The sequence below is a fragment of the Sus scrofa genome, chromosome 6 (genome assembly GCF_054392235.1).
Source record: "Sus scrofa isolate SSC_HxYL_T2T_F1_AM1 chromosome 6, Sscrofa_HxYL_maternal_Yorkshire_Landrace_v2.0, whole genome shotgun sequence".
NCBI classification, from domain to species: domain Eukaryota; kingdom Metazoa; phylum Chordata; class Mammalia; order Artiodactyla; family Suidae; genus Sus; species Sus scrofa.
In genome coordinates this window covers 100430845-100450393 of record NC_139388.1, presented here as the reverse complement: position 1 = coordinate 100450393, position 19549 = coordinate 100430845, and the positions used below count along the sequence as shown (strand labels likewise).

The window sequence follows — 19549 nt, the reverse complement described above, 5'->3', positions numbered from 1 at the left end:
GAAAGAATTATTACCTAGCTTATCTGACCAGGAATTTGCTTCTGATAACTGTTCTGACTTTCTTTCCTATCTTTACTGGAAAAGACTAGTTATACCTATTTCAAATAAATATAGGATACAGAAGGTATCATTAAAGGAGATAGGAAGCATCAAAGATAAAACTGTGCACTGACTTTAGTATAAATAAAACAAACAGAAATAGGGCACAACATGAGACTCATCCCAAATCTCCAGGCTGGTAGTCTCAGCATACATTTACGCGGCTAAACTCAAAAGACAAAACTTTTATTTATTTATTTATTTTTGTCTTCTTAGGGCCATACCCACAACATAAAGAATTTCCCAGGGTAGGAGTATAATTGGAACTGTAGCTGCCAGCCGATGCCAGTCTGTGACCTACATCACAGCTCACAGCAATGCCAGATCCTTAACCCACTGAGCGAGGCCAGGTATCGAACCTGCATCCTCATGGACGCCAGTTGGATTCGTTTCTGCAGAGCCACGACAGGAATTCAAAAAAGTTTTATATACATAGCACTTCATTTAATTTTAAGAAATATTTATTTCTGGAGTTCCCATCGTGGTGCAATGGTTAATGAATCCGACTAGGAAGCATGAAGTTACGGGCTCGATCCCTGGCCTTGCTCAGTGGGTTAAGGATCTGGCATTGCCGTGAGCTGTGATGTAGGTCAGATCCTGTGTTGCCGGTGGCTACAGTTCCAATTTGACCCCTAGCCTGGGAACATCCATATACCACGGGAAGTGGCCCTAGAAAAGACAAAAAGACAAAAAGACAAAAAAAAAAAAAAAAAAAAAAAGGAGTTCCCGTCGTGGCGCAGTGGTTAACGAATCCGACTAGGAACCATGAGGTTGAGGGTTCGGTCCCTGCCCTTGCTCAGTGGGTTAACGATCCGGCATTGCCGTGAGCTGTGGTGTAGGTTGCAGACGCGGCTCGGATCCCGCGTTGCTGTGGCTCTGGCGTAGGCCGGTGGCTACAGCTCCGATTCAACCCCTAGCCTGGGAACCTCCATATGCCGCGGAAGCGGCCCAAGAGATAGCAACAACAACAACGACAAAAAGACAAAAAGACCAAAAAAAAAAAGAAGAAAGAAAGAAAAAAAAAGAAACATTTATTTCTGAGAATTCCTGCTGTGGCACAGTGGGTTAATGATCTGGCTTGTCTCTGTGGAGGTGCCAGTTTGATCCCCAGCGTGGTGCAGGTCACAGCTCTGGCTTGAATTCAATCCCTGGCCTGGGCACTGCCACATGTCGTGGGGGCACCCAAAAAGGCTATTTTATTTATTTATTTATTTATTTATTTATTTATTTATTTATTTATTTATTTATTTATTTTTGGTCTTTTTTTGCTATTTCTTGGGCCGCTCCCACGGCATGTGGAGGTTCCCAGGCTAGGGGTCGAGTCGGAGCTGTAGCCGCCAGTCTACACCAGAGCCACAGCAATGCGGGATCTGAGCCACTTCTGCGACCTACACCACAGCTCACGGCAACGCCGGATCGTTAACCCACTGAGCAAGGGCAGGGACCGAACCCCCAACCTCATGGTTCCTAATCAGATTCGTTAACCACTGCGCCACGACGGGAACTCCAAGACTATTAATTTCTTAAAGTTATCTAACATGTTTCCTATCTTCATAGAAGCTTATAATTTATAAACTTAATAATTTATAAGTTGATTCTAGAACAGTTCTATTACTTTGAAACTTAAAGAATTACACTATCCTCAGGGTAGAAAAGATACAATTATACTTTATTTATAATTATTATGTTAATCTGCAAACATACCCATATAAATAGGGAACACTGTTCCAGGAAAAGCAGATATAGGGTGGCTGATGTGACAGCCAAGAAACATAATCTTTCCTTCCTCCAGTGCTTTGTCACATCAAATCACTATTTTCCATTAGGAAAAACTGTGGATTCCTAGGAAGTAAATCTACAGAAACAGCTAGATATGTCCAATTCTATAATCTTATTAAACCCCATTATTTCTCATTTTCCCTTATCTAAAAGTAGCTGCCTCAGAAGTTATCTCCCCACTCATTTTTTCCCTTCAGGACATTCAGCATAAAAAGCATAAATTACTCACTTCAGTTTGTATAACTCTAATCAGGCAAAATAAGTGCTGTTGTGTTTTAGCTATGACACCAAACTGACGACAGCGCTCCAAGAAAGTGTCTACAGAAGGGTCGATTCTTCTTTGCAGTTTACTCCAAAATAGAGTCAATTCCCTATTAAAAAGAAAGATTACGGTAAAACATTTAAAGCAACTGGTATTTGCTACCCACCTTCACACCCCATTTTCTGGGTTTGTAATAAGCTGAGAGTAAACAAGAAGAGAAAAAACTGCCTATATTCCCTATTGCTTCCTCCCAAACTGGTAAAACTAAGAATCCTCCTTGAAAATTTACCTACTTCTTTCTTCTTTGTGTCTGGGGAAAATAAAAACAAAAGACTATTTCCTTTATGCTGACATTTTCAAAGACAATCCATCTGATTGATATATTTATTCAAAGACTTATCTGATCTCTTCTTGTTCCAAAAGGTTTTACCCCTTACACTGCTAATACTGACTGAATTAAACCCTATCCTAGCAGACAGGATCATTAGACATTAATACACGGTGTATTCAGCTATAAAATATACTTATGGTATACTTCTCCACATTGACCTCATGGGCCCTTTCCATCTCTAAAACGTCATGATCTACTCAGGGCCTGTAACTTGAATTTTTTTTTTTTTCTTTTTGTCTCTTTAGGGCCACACCCACAGCATATGGAGGTTCCCAGGCTAGGGATCTAATCGGAGGTATAGCTGTTGGCCACAGCCACAGCAACGCCAGATCTGAGATGTGTCTGCGATCTATATCACAGCTCACGGCAACGCCACATCCTTAACCCACTGATCAAGGACAGGGATCGAACCCGCAACCTCATGGTTCCTAGTTGGATTCATTTCCGCTGCGCCATGACAGGAACTCTGAAAAGTTTAAATATTACTAATATAATTGGTAAAATGGCACTCTTGGAAATGGCTAAAATATAAGAATCCCACAAATATTCATTATGGAAACAAAGAAAATCTTGAAAAGAGTTAAGTTAAATAAAAGTACTGAATGAGTTATGAGAAAACTCTCAGGGAAAAAGTACTAGAAACTCAAAAAAGCCCAGGATAGAAATGCTAATGGAAATATGAAATGTGAACACAAGGAAGTTCCTTAGCAAAACTGAAGAGAATGCAATCACTTTGGAAAACGTGGCTCTTTTCTGTACAACCTCAATGGGTATTATGAATTTGTTAAATGATTTCCACTAAAAAAAATATACATTACTTTCACAAGCCAGTTTTAGAACACTAATGTCTTATTATTGCTGTTAACACAGGCTATTCCAGGGAGCTGAGTACAAATCCAAAGCTTAAGAAGTGAACATACCTCTTTTTATACTAGATTTAAAAAAAAATTTAATAGAACTTATTTTCTTATACTTTGTAGGAGGCAACTGGGATTCTCATATGGTGAAATTCTTACACAGATATAAAACTTGCTTCAAAGACTGAAATGAATATATATCACAAAAGATATATGATAAGAGCTTACAATATTTAAATACTGGATGGCAAATTTGACCTACATCAAATAAAATTAACTTAAAATGCCTTTAAGTATTTGTCTTTGGTGACTAGTGTTGCTTTCCTAACCAGAAGTAAAAATTGAGACACATCAACTCTGAAAATACCTACCAGTCAGGGAAGTAACTGGAATGACTATTCATTTTTAAACTTATAATAAGACTGCTTCATTCAGCTGTAAGTATCAGTTAAAAACTTTAGAGAATGAAATTCTGAATAACAAAGGAAATGAAGAATTACATATATTCAGAAATAAAAAGGAGTATCTTTCAAAACCTATGTATTCGAAAACTATGCTATTTGAAAAGAACTTTTTTTTCCTTTTTAGCGCCAAAACCACAGCATATGGAAGTTCCCAGGCTAGGGACTGAATTGGAGCTGTAGCTGAGGCAAGGTCAGGGATCGAACCTGCATCCTTATGGATAATAGTCGGATTAGTTACCACTGATCCATGACAGGAACTCCCAAAAAGAACAAAATTATTAAAGCTAGTAAAACCTGATAATGAAGACATAAGGGTAAAGGATATTTATTATCTAAAATTCATCAACTAGCTAGAAGTTTAAAGTTAGGCAAATGTGATAAAGTAACAAAAGGCAGGTTGAGAATTAAAGTCTCAGAGTTCCCGTCGTGGCGCAGTGGTTAACGAATCCGACTAGGAACCATGAGGTTGCGGGTTCGGTCCCTGCCCTTGCTCAGTGGGTTAACGATCCGGCGTTGCCGTGAGCTGTGGTGTAGGTTGCAGACGCGGCTCAGATCCTGCGTTGCTGTGGCTCTGGCGTAGGCCAGTGGCTACAGCTCCGATTAGACCCCTAGCCTAGGAACCTCCATATGCCGTGGGAGCGGCCCAAAGAAATAGTAAAAACACACACACACAAAAAAAAAGAATTAAAGTCTCTCAAAATAATTTAAAAAATGAATCCAACTAGTATCCACGAGGATGCGGGTTCCATCCTTGGCCTTGCTCAGTGGGTGGTGGATCCCACACTGCCATGAGCTGGGGTGTAGCTGGCAGACACAGCTCAGATCCTGCATTGCTGTGGCTGTAGCATAGGCGGGCGGGCAGCTGTAGCTCTGATTTGATCCCTAGCCTGGGAACTTCCATATGCTGTGGGTGTGGCCATAAAAAGAAAAAAAAAAAAAGAACATTTTATCATGTCTTTATATTTGTATAATGCTATTTTATATTTGTATAATATTTGCACAGTTACAATTCAATTAAAAACTATTACCCACCCAAACATGCCTGAAACCATGACAACCAGTAGATTACTCTAGAGAATGCCAAGATGTCACTTTAATCCATTTAAATCTGCACACTGGAACAACGAAACCACCAACAGCAACTTATAGCCTGCTGGATTGTACATGCATTAGGACAATACTTCTTCAATGTCATTTTTTTTAAAAAATAGACAGTCCTTTAAGAATATACTGAAAATAGGAGTTCCCGTCGTGGCGCAGTGGCTAATGAATCTGACTAGGAACCATGAGGTTGTGGCTTCGATCCCTGGCCTTGCTCAGCGGGTTAAGGATCCGGCGTTGCCGTGAGCTGTGGTGTAGGTTGCAGACACGGCTCGGATCCCGAGCTGCTGTGGCTCCAGCATAGGCCAGTGGCTACAGCTCCAGTTAGACCCCTAGCCTGGGAATCTCCATATGCTGTGACAGCAGCCCAAAAAATGGCAAAAAGACAAAAAAAAAAAAAAAAAGAATATACTGAAAATAATTCCACTGTATGGATGTTCTCAATGATTTACTACACACTCAAATTAGCCTACTGCCTACCTCAAGACAGCACATTATATACAAATTCATAAAAACTGGAAAGGAAACTTAGTTCTTTTAATAGTAAGAAACACATTTTGGCAGAAATGTAGCTACCAAGCAAGAACTTTACACTGTGCTTCTGCAAAGCAGTAGGCCCATGATATTGCAATGTAATGCAGAACGTAGGCATTTTAGAAATGAGGCAAAGAAAAATTTGTAGAATTAAGGAAAGTCCATCCCCTTAATAAAGGTCCTGCAAATATAGCTGATTGTCATGACCTCTTTTTTCTCCCTACAAAATTCAGTTAAATAAAATATGTATGGATATCTGGGTCTGGTCTTCACCAGGTGCTGGGGACTCAACTGTAAATGAGATAGCATACATGATGACCCTTCTATATCACCGTCTAGTTGGGAGGGAAGAAGACATGAAATCACATCTGAAGAAACCCAAACATACAACACACAAGATTTAAGCTCAGAAGTATTATAGAAACCAAACGTCAACTTAGCAAATACTCACTGAAAGCTTAGTGTGGAGGTTTAAGGTTCAATTATGTATGATTTTTAAAGTAGCAGTGGTAATTACGCATCTGTATATACATTACCCCATTCAAAATGGTTATCTTTCTCACCTGTATGGCTACTCTAATTATGTTACATTGCCTGACAGCTTTACAGAACTCATTCCTCCAGCACTTCTTTGGTTTTTGCAAACAGTCAAAAACCTTTTAGGGCCAAGGTTAATGAATAAGCTAAGTGATACAACTTTTGAGATCAATAATATAGTAACTGCTACAAAGTAATAAGATATATTTTATGGTAATTTGTAAATGTATTTAATGGAAATTTCTAAAAGAAAAACTGTTTGGGGCAATAGATAACATAGTTTACCTTTCAAATATCTTCAATGATAACCAAGTTCAAGAATGACACTTGATAAATTATACTGTAAGCATTTTTTTTTTCCCCCTTTTCTAGGGCCGCTCCCACGGCATATGGAGGTTCCCAGGCTAGGGGTCTAACTGGAGCTATAGCTGCCAGCCTATGCCAGAGCCAGAGCAACTCGGGATCTGAGCTGTGTCTGCAACCTACACCACAGCTCACGGCAACACCAGATCCTTAACCCACTGAGCAAGGCCAGGGATCAAAGCCACAACCTCATGGTTCCTAGTCGGATTCGTTAACCACTGAACCACAAGGGGAACTCCTGTAAGCATTTTTAAATAATTGACTGATTTTATCATATTCAAATTTTATTGTCATTTTTTACAAACATTTCTCTTATCAATAGAGAAATACAAAATACTCACACAAAAATTTTTTCTCTTCTAGACTAATACTCCGTATAGTCTACTATCTTCAGCACAGGAAACAAAATAATCGATCCTATTTGAATAAAATTCCTGGGATTCATTTTCCTTAGTAAAATTTACTGTTTTATGTTATGGCTATTTTAACTCCAATATCCCACTACCAAAACCAAAAACAACAACAACAAAAATGCTTTGAAAAGAAGAGTAGAAAAAAACGTTTTCAAATTCTAAAGTTTTATATTTTCTTTCTTTTTAAATTGCTTGAAAGAAGCTCATTTTAAGAGTGAAATGATTTAAGATTTTCTTTCCTTTCCTTTTTTACTCATTATAGCTCCTCAGGAGGCCAACAAGAGGGAAATCTCTGTTAATCCTTCCTGCTGCAGGGGAAGAGCATTAACCTTAGAGCCACTGAAAAAAAGGGAAGCTGTATAAGGAGTATTAAAAGAACTGTGTGACTATAGTTGTAAAAACTTTATAATCTGTAACACATTCCATATGTGATTTAGTGTATTCTTTGCATTAAAGTGCTAGTTGTAACTAGCAGATATTTTTTAATTATAGGTAAAAGAAAGTAAAAAGAAAAAGTGGGGGTTGTTTCATAAATAAATACATCTGCTTTACTGAGGCTAAAATTTCTAATCTCTGGTGCATGAAAAACAAAATCCTCTACTCGATTTTGGTGATTAAAAAATCTCATTGCTGGAGTTCCCGTCGTGGCGCAGTGGTTAACAAATCCAACTAGGGTTCGATCCCTGGCCTTGATCTGTGGGTTAACTATCCAGCGTTGCCGTGAGCTGTGGTGTAGGTCGCAGACGCGGCTCAGATCGTGCATTGCTCTGGCTCTGGCGTAGGCTGGCAGCTACAGCTCCGATTAGACCCCCAGCCTGGAAACCTCCATATGCCGCGGGAGCGGCCCAAGAAATGGCAAAAAGCCAAAAATAAATCTCATTGCTCTGCTGAAATTCTTTTTCCTTCTATCATTCATACATATATATATACATATACATATATATATACACACATTTCCTAATAAAATGCTCATAATGATTATTACAAAATATATATAAGTCCCTATTCCACTATCTTCTTTCTCATAGGAGATATAACTCTGGCATGGAGCACTTGGTAGGAGAAGAGTCCAATTTGAAATCTGGCCCTGTGCCAAGAAAATAAATGTACAGAAGAAAAGCACTGAATTAGGAGTCAAAAGCCCTGTGCTTTACTCTCAGCTCTACCACTTTAGCCCTGAGACCTTGGTCAATCACAAGACTTCTCAGATCCTTCTGGTCCTCCACTGCCTCATCTGTACAATGATTATGATGATGACTGGATGAGATAATTTATGGACACAAATAATATTTCTATTAAAAATAGCAAGCAAGGGAGTTTCCATTGTGGCTCAGCAGGTTATGAACCCAACTAGTATCCATGAGAATAGGGGTTCGATCCCTGACCTTGCTTAGTGGGTTGGGGATCCAGCATTGCTGTGGCTGTGGCTGTGGCATAGGCTGGCAGGCAGCTACAGCTCTGATTCGACCCCTAGCCTGAGAACTTCCATATGCCATGGATATAGGCCTAAAAAGCAAAAAGTAAACAAATACAGTAACATAAAAAATGATAATATGTATAAAACTTTACAAATATACACAGATGCTCCAGAGGGAGATCAATAGGGCTGAAATATATGAAATGTTCTCCCATAACTAGGTTTTCCTATAAACAAAATCTTCATTTCTAACTTCAAGCCATCCTTAAGTTCTGAAATACTCAAAGCTCCTCTAATCAAAATCATGCAAATCCAACCCATTCTCTCAATTAAAAGTTCAAATACTACCTCCTTCCTGACACCTAGTTTTTAAACACTGGTGTCTAGTAAGCACCTTCTCTAATCTGATACTTATTGACAGAGCCTTGCATTTTTAAGGTTTCCTATGTACCAGGTCTGTCCCTCTGTCCTAAATAGTTTCAATACAATCAAAATAAAGGAATCATGGGTTACACTTACTGTTTCCTTTTTAGCAACTAAGTACTCTGCAGGCAAATAAGACATAAATGGAATTAAAACCAAATAATGCAATTCTGCTAAACAGTATCAAAGCTGCAAAAAAGATTACTATTCAAGTAGATTTCTTTCTCTAGTGCAAGTCTGACCTAGAAACCTAGATAATTAGAAAGTTTCCAAATAAGAGGGGGAAACTGACTACCAGAAGATATAATAAATGTAAAAGGAAAAGTAACACCAATCTAGTTCCTACTACCATAATTTTATCTTCAAGAAGAAGATATATAATGAAGTTAATAGACAAGCCCTTATGGAATAATCAAGAGGAGCTTAAACTTTTTACTATTTTTGGACTCTTCTGGAAAAGAGAAAACCAGCAATATTTTAAATTAAATGATTTAGCTTGAAAGCAAGATTTAACTTTAATGTCATCTGCTTAAAATTTGAAACAAAGCAATGTTTTACATACTCTCTATAAATGCTATACTATGTACTAACAAATAAAAAGAATAAAAACTATACTTACCAAGAACAATATACACTTGCAGTTTGGAGCTGCTGGGTAAGGTAAGTCGTACAAAGAACAAATGCTGTGTTATCCTGACCCTCGGATTCCAGATTACATATGATGTCTAGTACTTCCTTGCAGTCAACCTTTGCAATCTATCAAAAATGAGATGACTAAGTCAAAAAAATGGTGACTTTTCTGTAAACTTTGTGGCATAACATGATGTTATGATATTATTTCTTTATGATGTTTTCTATCTTTGATAAGTGATGAGGCAATAATTAGAGGGATATAACTTCCTTCTATTAACTAATGGCTGAGTCTTCTGGAATGAATATTTCATATAAGAAAATAATAAACAGAGAAGAGAACAGATGCTATAAGGAAGTTTCCACTGCAATCCCATGACAGATAAAAACATTTTGGTAGAGTTAAAAATATTATTCATATAATAGAAAACATAAAAATCATTGTAAAATTTTTAAAAACTTAAATATTATTCATGAACACTGTATTATATATATAAATATATATATATGTATAACTTCAGGTTACTGAAGTACCATCATCTCTTTATCTGCTTTTTTTCTGTTTTACTCAAGTCACTCTAGTTACAGATAGAAAAATATCAAAGCTTACCCTTACTCCCAGTAGGGCCAAAGGAAGCCAGATGAGAAACTGTTTTAAATATACAGGCTATATTAACGTATCGTTTTCTCATATAATTATGGAAAAATATTTGGTATGACTGAGTTTTTAAAACAACTAAACATTTTTAAGACAGACATCGTTTTCATTTATACTATTTATAGGAATCTTTAAAAACAAACAAACCTCTAGGCAATCAGTAGAATGTTCTGAGGTTCTTTTTGTTTACTGGTAAAACAGGAGATTAAGACTTCTAAAGACCCTGTCTCACTTCCTATTTTATCATTTTTGTCTTAATAAACAGAATGTATGAAGAACATAATCTATTTCATGACTGTGCCAGCTTTATAAACATCAATTATACTAGGCACCAAATACACAAAACAATGATAATTTTAGGACAAATGCGGTGTTTATTAAAGCAAATGAGGCAGAAAAAGCTTAGCTCATCTCTTCCAGAGTGCTATGCAGTTCTAATAGGTGGTTCTAAGTCTCTAATTTTAGTCATACCCTCAAGCAGGCACAGAAGGCCTTTTGCAGCTTAGTTCAAATGCCATTTTCCCACAGAATCCTTCCCTAACTTCTGAGTGCATATTAGAACCCATGATGAAAACTCTCAAATTCTCCTTTGTTGCATTTACAATAACTGCAGTTTAATCATTAGTTGAACAATTTATTAGTAAGTCTTCTCTGCTAGAATATAAAATCCATGAGATCAGTGGCTACGTATATCTTATTCAAAATTTGGCACTTATCACAGTGTCTGGAAGATAGAAGAAACTCCGTAAATATGTGCCGATAAACAGAATAAATGAATCAAATTCGATCAGGGTAAAAAGCTCATGTTTATACAGTGTATCTTTATTACAGAACCAGATTGTATATATTTTCTTCCTCGCTCTAGAGCTATCAGCTGTGTGACCCTGGATTAGTTATATAACTTCTCAGTAACTTAGTACTTCAGTTTCCTCATCTGTAAAACGGAAATAACAAGAACCTCCCTCACAGTTAATGTAAGAATTTAGAATGTGTTTTAGTAGGGCATGGTGATTGTAGTTAATAATACCATATTGCATACCTGACAGCTGCTAAGAGAATAATCTTAAAAGTTCTCATCACAAGAAAAAAAATTTTTTGTAACTATGTATGGTGACATATCATCAAAACTTAATAGGATCCCTTCATAATATATACAAATACTGAATTATGTTGCACACCTGAAAGTAATATAATGTTATATACCAATTATAGCTTATTTTTAAAAAGTGTAATGTGTGTCTATTAGAGTTACAGTTAGGTCTTAAAAAATATGTGTTTTAAAAGGGAATGGCAGGGAGTTCCCTTTGGGCACAGAAGGTTAAAGATCTGGTGATCTCACTACAGTGACTCTGGTGGAGTCATTCTCTACACCAGACATATAAATTAGAATGGAATTAACATACAACTTGCATTTCTAGAACATTTTTTAAAATCCTTTGCAGGTAACTTTTATTATATTATCTCATTTTATCAACATGATAAAATCCATATGATTGGCAAGGCAGGCGACATTTTTCCACTACAAAAAATGAGCCTAAAAAGAGACTGTTTCTTTGTCTCAAGTCAACTGTGGTAAACAAAACAAAAACTAATCTCATGCCATTTTATTCCAATAGTAAAGCCTTTAAATTTTAAGAGTACATTTCAGCGATAGATAGGCTTTCATCTTTTAGAACCAAAATATTAAACAGAAGGAGACAAAAGTGAAGTGAATTAGGATAAATATTTCATAAACCCAGACATCTATGGTCAACTGGTCATTGACAAGAGGGATGAATTATAAAATGGGAAAAAGACAGAGTTCCCATTGTGGCTCAGTGATAACAAACCCAACCAGTATCCATGAAGATGCGGGTTCAATCCCTGGCCCCTCTCAGTGGTTAAGGATCTGGCACTGCCGTGAGCTGCAGTGTACGTCACAGGTACAGCTCAGATCTGGTATAACTGTGGCTGTGGCCGGCAACTGCAGGTCCGATTTGACCCCTAGCCTGGGAACCTCCATATGCTACAAGTGTGGCCCTAAAAAAAGACAAAAAGAAAAGAAAAGAAAAAGTCTCTTCAGCAAGTAGTGTTGAGAAAATTGTGCAGCTGCATGTAAATCAATGAAACTAGAACACACCCTCACACCACACACAAAAATAAACTCAAAATGGCTTAAAGACTTAATCATAAGACATGACACCCTAAAACTATAAGAGAACACAGGAAAACATTCTCTGACATACACCATACAAATGTTTTTTAGGTCAGTCTCCCAAGACAATAGAAGTAAAAACAAAAATTAACAAATGGAACCTAATCAAACTTACAAGCTTTTGCACCAAAGGAAACCATTAAAAAAAAAAAAAGAGACGACAACCTAAGGAATGTGAAAAAACAGTTGCAAATTATGCAATCGACTACAGCTTAATCCAAAAAACACAAGTAACTCATACAACTCTACAACAAAAAAATGCAAACAACCCAATCAAAAAATGGGCAGAAGACAGACATTTCTCCTAAGAAGACATACAGATGACCAGCAGGCACATGAAAAAATGCTCAACATCACTAATTATTAGAGAAGTGCATGGAAACAACATAAATGTCCAATAACAGATGAATGGATTAAGAAGATGTGTTACATGGAGTTCCTGTTGTGGCTCAGTGGTTAACGAATCTGACTAGGAACCATGATGTTGTAGGTTCGATCCCTGGCCTTGCTCAATGGGTTAAGAATCCTGAGTTGCCATGAGCTTGTGGTGTAGATTGCAGATGTGGCTCAGATCTGGCGTTGCTGTGGCTGTGGTATAGGCCAGCAGCTGTAGCTCCGATAAGACCCCTAGCCTGGGAATGTCCATATGCTACAGATGAGGCCCTAGAAAAGACATAAAAAAAAAAGATGTGTTACATATACACAATGGAATACTGCTCAGCCATAAAAAAGAACAGAACAATGCCATTTGCAGCAACATGGAAGAAACCAGAGACTCTCATACTAAGAAAAGTCAGAAAGAAAAAGACACAACTCAACAGCAAAAAAGCCAACAACCCAATTGAAAAATGGGCAAAAGACCTGAATAGACTGTTCTCCAAGGAAGATATACAGATGGCCAACAAGCACATGAAAAAATGCTCAGCATCACTGATTATTAGAGAAATGCAAATCAAAACTACCATGAGATCCCACCTCACACCAGTCAGAATGGCCATCATTAATAAGTCCACAGATAACAAGTGCTGGAGAGGGTATGGAGAAAAGGGAACCCTCCTGCATTTTTGGTGGGAATGTAAGCTGGTACAATCACTATGGAAAACAGTATGGAGGTAACTTAGAAAACTATACAAAGAACTACCATATGACCCAGCAGTCCCACTCTTGGGCATATATCCGGACAAAACTTTCCAAGAAAGAGACACATGCACCTGCATGTTCACTGCAGCACTATTCACAGTAGTCAAGACATGGAAACAACCCAAATGTCCATTGACAGATGATTGGATTAGGAAGATGTGTTATATATACACAATGGAATACTACTCAGCCATAAAAAGGAACAAAATAATGCCATTTGCAGCAACATGGGTGGAACTAGAGATTCTCATACTGAGTGAATTAAGTCAGAAAGAGAAAGACAAATACCATATGATATCACTTATATCTGGAATCTAACATATGGCACAAATGAACCTTTCCACAGAAAAGAAAATCATGGACTTGGAGAATAGACTTGTGGTTACCAAGGGGGAGGGGGAGGGGAAGGGAGTGGGATGGATAGGGTGCTAGGGGTTAACAGATGCAGGCTATTGCCTTTAGAAAAGATAAGCAATGAGATCCTTTTCTGTAGCACTGAGAACTATGTCTGGTCACTTATGATGGAACATAATAATGTGAGAAAAAAGAATGTACACATGTATGTGTAACTGGGTCATCATGCTTACAGTAGAAAACTGACAGAACACTGTAAACCAGCAATGATGGAAAAAAATTTTTTAAAGAATAAAAATCATTATATAAAATAATAAAATAAAATAAAATCGCTCATTGACAAAAAAAGAAAGAGAAAGACAAATACCACCTAATATCACCTATATCTGGAATCTAATATACAGCACAAATGAACCTATCTACAGAAAAGAAACAAACTCATGGACATGGACGACAGACTTGTGGTTGCCAAGAGAGAGGAGGAGGGGGTGGAAGGGACTGGGAGTTGGGGGTTAGGAGATACAAACTATTGCATTTGGAATGGATAAGCAATTAGAGCCTCCTGTACAGCACAGGGGACTATATCTAATCACTTGCGATGGAACATGATGGAGGATAATGGAAAAAAACAATGTGTACAAATGTACAACTGGGTCACTTTGCTCTACAGCAGAAAGTGACAGAACACTGTAAATCAGCTATAAAAAATTAAAAGAAATAAAAAGAAATGCAAACCAAAACCTTATTTTACCCTTCTATGTGCTTTTACTTTGGCTCTCCAACTAAACTATAAACTCTGTGAGGACAAGAGCAGTCTTATAAAGGATATCCGTAATTCTCTTTTTTTTTTTTTTTTTTTTTTTTTTTGTCTTTTTGTCTTTTTTTGTTGTTGTTGCTATTTCTTGGGCCGCTCCCGCGGCATATGGAGGTTCCCAGGCTAGGGGTTGAATCGGAGCTGTAGCCACCAGCCTACGCCAGAGCCACAGCAACGCAGGATCCGAGCCGCGTCTGCAACCTACACCACAGCTCACGGCAATGCCAGATCGTTAACCCACTGAGCAAGGGCAGGGATCGAACCCGCAACCTCATGGTTCCTAGTCGGATTCGTTAACCACTGCGCCACGACGGGAACTCCCCGTAATTCTCTATACACAAAATCCCAGAAGGAAACAGCCATGATAAAATGTACACATCTATTAGTCAAAGCAGTATTATTTATTAAGTACCTGTGTACTGTGCTATACATTGGGGATACAATCCAAACCAGTTTTTGCCCTCATGGAACTCAGAGTCTAGTCAAGAATAATAAATGAGGAAGTAGGATCACATGTTAAATGTTACATTGGTCATGAATAGAATATTGTTCAAATATCTTTAGTCAGAAAAATCTAACCCCAGCTTAGGGGGTCGAAAACAACTTCCTAGATGAAGTCACAACCAATATGAGAATGAAAAAAATGAATAGGAATAAGCTTTGGGAAAGAATAGAGAGAAATAAGAAATTTGTTCCATACAGAAGGAAAAATACATGCAAGGGCCTAAGAGGTAAAAGTGAGCATGGTACTGAAGGAGCAGGAAAATTTCAATACAGCTAAGAGTAACACAGCAATATTGTTGGACTATCAAATCCAGGGAGTTCCTAGGAGTAAAAGCACTTTTGTTCCTCCAGTTATCTCAGTGCCTTCTTCTTCTTTTTTTTTTTTTAATCTTTTGTCCCTTTAGGGCCACACCCTTAGCACACGGAGGTTCCCAGGCTAGGGATCTAATCCCTACGCCAGAACCACAGCAACACAGGTTCCGAGCCCCATCTGCAACCTACACCACAGCTCACGGCAATGCCAGATCCTTAACCCACTGAACAAGGCCAGGGATCGAACCCACAACCTCATGGTTCCTAGTCAGATTCGTTTCTACTGTGCCATGATGGAAACTCCTCTCAGTGCCTTCTGAGTCTACCACAAGGAACTCTAGTAACCACGCCCCTGCACTGGACTAATCTCCACCAACTTTTCAAACTTACCTTCAACTTTCTAGTAAGTTATACATTTTCTAGTAAACTTGAAATAATAACCATTTTTAAGTTTATGTTTAGTACTGCTGTTACCTAACATTTTATAATACGACTATATGCCTGATAATGAAGGTTCTGATTATGAGGTCCATCCATAACACCTAAGCAAGCACACATAATCTTACACACGTTTTTATTTTCCCTTAACTTGATAGTTTTACTTCCTTTAAGGTTTCTATCGAGAAAGCAGGAGTATTTTATGGTGTGGTTTTTATATAGCCTTCTGACTAAGAACTAATTTGCCTCATACACACTTATCTAGGCTATTAACAAAGGAACATCCTTCTAGACTTATTTTCCACTTTTGGGTAACTAAGTAATAAAAAAAATCTGATTGATTTAACAAATAAAGAAACTGAAGACAGAGAATCTTCAGTCAGTTAACTGTCCCTCATTATTGACCCTAACTTCCTTGAAAACTGATACCAATATCTTATCTCATACATTTATCCCCATTTAGTACCTGCTTCAGGCACTGTATGACAAATAAACACTCAATTAACATCTTTTTAGGTGAAAAGAATCTCAGTATTTGGCCCCAAATACCTGTATTTTCTTGAATGCAGAGAAAAAAGAGATGTGTTAAAGAAATAAAAGTAAATAAACAGAAAAATTCAGGTAAATTAAAATGATATGTTTAACATCTCACTAATGATACAATAGTTAAACTACTTGTCCCTAACTGTTACAATAAATAGCTTAAGACCACATTAAAGACCAGATATATGCCACAAAATACTTTTCAGATAAAGTAAATTAAATAAAGGTCATTGGCAAGATTTTGAGAATTATGATGAGTATCTAAGAAAAAACTTGTACCTAGAGAGGTGCTGAAATAATTTTTTTGATCTTAAATATAATTCCCACTCCTAGGATTTACATTTATAGCTATTAAGACAAGGAGAACACATGCACCAAATAATAAACTTTGTTTACTATCTATCTTACCCACTACAATATATGTTCCATGAAGGCAAGAATTTGTTTCACTCACTACTGTATCTTCGGTGCCCACAAGAGGGCCAGGCACATGGAGGAACATCAACCCTTGTTGGAATGAAAGACAACTGTAAGATAAATAACCCAGTGGCCACAAAACGGCAGGATGAGTAAGTGAGACAGACTAAAGACAAGAAGAATAATGTGGACTGGAGCAAGCAAAAAAGGCTTCAAAGATAAGGGCTCTAGGGGCTATCAGAGTCAAGATGGCTAAGGATGGGGAAGACCTCAAAAAAGATGGTGGAAATAAGCAAACAAATAAATGCAAGTAATCATGGCATATGCAGGGGAGGGAGGAGTTATCTGATGCAACTGTAAAGAGTGGCAATTACACTTAGCTGACACTCAGCGATTAAAAGTTTACATTAAATAAGGTTAGTGACTTAGGACAGAGCTAAACTGCTCTGAATAGGAGATATCCTGAAAAAGGCTGTGTCACAAAGTGCAGTTTCAATTACACAAAAATAGCTAGGTTGGTAAAGACTGAAATTCAGTCTGCTTGGAAAGCCCTACATTTTGGCACGTGGTTCCTCCTCTCAGAAGATGGGAGACCTCTGAAAGTCAAACATGTGAAGTGGGACATAGTGGAGCACGGCACTTTTGGATTTCCATAAAGGTACCACCATATAACCAAATGAGAGTGGGAGACTAGAGGATATGATACTTTTTTCCGTCGGGTTTTATGTGGAATCAGAGGATTTTTCTGTTATTGTTTCTTTTGGATATATATCTAAAAAGAATGACTTGAAATCAGTATAGTTTTTTAGTTTAACTTCTATTAGACTTCTCCTTATTATAAAATGTTTATAATAGAAAACCTGAAAAATATGGAGAATAAAAATTATTGTTATATCTTAAAATTCCGTAATAACTAATGCTAAAAATACAGTGAATTTTATTCCAGTATTTGCCTATACACATTAACTGCACAGCATGGATTCAACATATGACCACTGAAAATAGGTAATTTTTTTGTTGTTTGTTTTTTGGCCACACCTGCAACACACAAAAGTTCCCAGGCCAGAGGTCAAATCCACACCACAGTAGTGACAATGTTGGATCCTTAACCTGCTAGGCCATGAGGAACTCCCAATATATACCTATTTTAAAGACGGGTTGGATTGTGTTGATTGTATATTCGTTCTTTTACCATAATTTCCATTGTGACTTAAGAGTTTTTATCAGCCTACAAAACAGACAGGTTAGGGTAAACAGATTATTGAGGCAGAGAGAGTAATAAAGAAATGTGAAGGGGAGTTCCCATTGTGGCACAGTGGTTAATGAATCCAACTAGGAACCATAAGGTTGCAGGTTCAATCCCTGGCCTCACTCGGTGGGTTAAGGATCCAACGTTGCCATGACCTGTGGTGTAAGTCGCAGATGCGACTCGGATCCCGAGTTGCTATGGCTCTGGTGGACGCCGGTGGCTACAGCGCCAATTAGACCCCTAGCCTGGGAACCACCATATGCTGCGGGTGCGGCCCTAGAAAAGACAAAAAGACAAAAAAAGAAAAAAGAAAGAAAAGAAATGTGAAGGGGAAAAAAGCAGTGTAAAATAATGATAATATTTCTAACTCCTATACAGAATTACTATAGAGCAGGCACTGTTTTACAAATTTACATCAACTAAATTACTACATCTTTACAAAAGCCCTACAGTATAAAATACTGTTATCCCTATTTACAGATTACAAAACTTCAAGCACAGAGAGATTAAGTAACTTGCCAAAGGTTATACAGGTAGTAAACATCCCAGCATCTACCCTAGACAGTCTGGCTCCAGAGTCCATACTCTTAGCCACAATGCTATACTGAGGAGCATTAACAGCAGAACTGACAATACATTATGCATGAACAGAAAGAGAATTATATACCCAACTGTGTGTTCTTTGAAGACAAGGAATATGGTGATTATTTTATTTCTAAGGGTAGTCACTAGTCATTTACTGAATTGAAACAAATGGACCCATAAGAGAAACCAGTCAAGAACCTGGAAGCATCTGAAAGATTTTTCAGACTTATTCACTCCACATCACATGCTCACCTTAAGCCTCTTTCAAATCCTAACAAGTTCCTTCAGATCTTTCCTTATCAAGACCTATTTCATAACAAAAGTCTAATAAACTTAATGACACAAAAATATAAATCATGCATAAGCAATATCAATGGCATTTGATTTTACCAGGACCAAAATTTTTAGGATAAAGCCATGAAGTGGCTAATGCTGTAAACTCAGGTGTCAAAGATGAAAACATACCACTTTATCCTATGAATTTTATACATATATAATGACTACATACTTTCCTGCTAGCCTTGGTGCTGAATAAGGAATAAAAACAAAGATTTATACTGGGTAAGAATAATGGGTGGGGAATTCCCATCGTGGCCCAGTGGAAATGAATTTGATTAGTATCCATGAGGATGCAGGTTCAATCCCTGGCCTCGCTCAGTGGGTTAGGGATCCAGCATTGCCATGAGCTGTGGTGTAGGTCACAGGCACGGCTTGGATCTGGTGTTGCTGTGGCTGTGGTGTAGGTCAGCAGACATGGCTCTGATTTGACCTCTAGCCTGGGAACCTCCAAATGCCACGGGTATGGCCCTGAAAATAATAATACCTGAAAATACTCCTGTGGCAAAGCACTTAGAAATCCTGGATAAAACATAACAAATACATTTTATAGATATGTAGCTAAACACTTGAGAAGTAAAAAAATCCCATGAAGACGCAAAAGTGTTTAAACTTCTCTGGTAACCTAGCCATTAAAGATTCAGGATTCAGTGTTGTCAATACTGTGGCTTGGGTTTAATCCCCGGCTGTGGGTGTGGCCAAAAAAAAAAAAAAAAAAATAGAGGAAAGCATATT

General features: G+C 37.7%; 1 protein-coding gene and 1 long non-coding RNA gene across 7 annotated transcripts in view; one reads left to right on the top strand and one right to left on the bottom strand.

The window, feature by feature from the left end:
• Positions 1 to 19549, top strand: part of LOC106510655 (uncharacterized) — a 282042-nt gene that overhangs the window by 168024 nt on the left and 94469 nt on the right. The gene's annotated exons all lie outside the window — the stretch shown is intronic.
• Positions 1 to 19549, bottom strand: part of RLF (RLF zinc finger) — a 96301-nt gene that overhangs the window by 9614 nt on the left and 67138 nt on the right. For 2 of the 6 annotated variants that reach the window (XR_014807506.1, XM_003356327.5), the window contains 2 exons: positions 9260 to 9396; positions 2108 to 2249 (listed from right to left, as the gene is read on the bottom strand). Coding sequence is in view for 2 of the 6 variants with exons in the window: in XM_003356327.5 (XP_003356375.2) it covers positions 2108 to 2249; positions 9260 to 9396 (279 nt within the window). In the remaining 4 variants the exon portion in view is untranslated. Of the gene's footprint in view, positions 1 to 2107; positions 2250 to 5314; positions 6402 to 7683; positions 9397 to 19549 lie in introns of those variants that run through there. The other 4 variants (XR_014807507.1, XR_014807505.1, XR_014807504.1 and 1 more) reach the window with 3 other exon arrangements.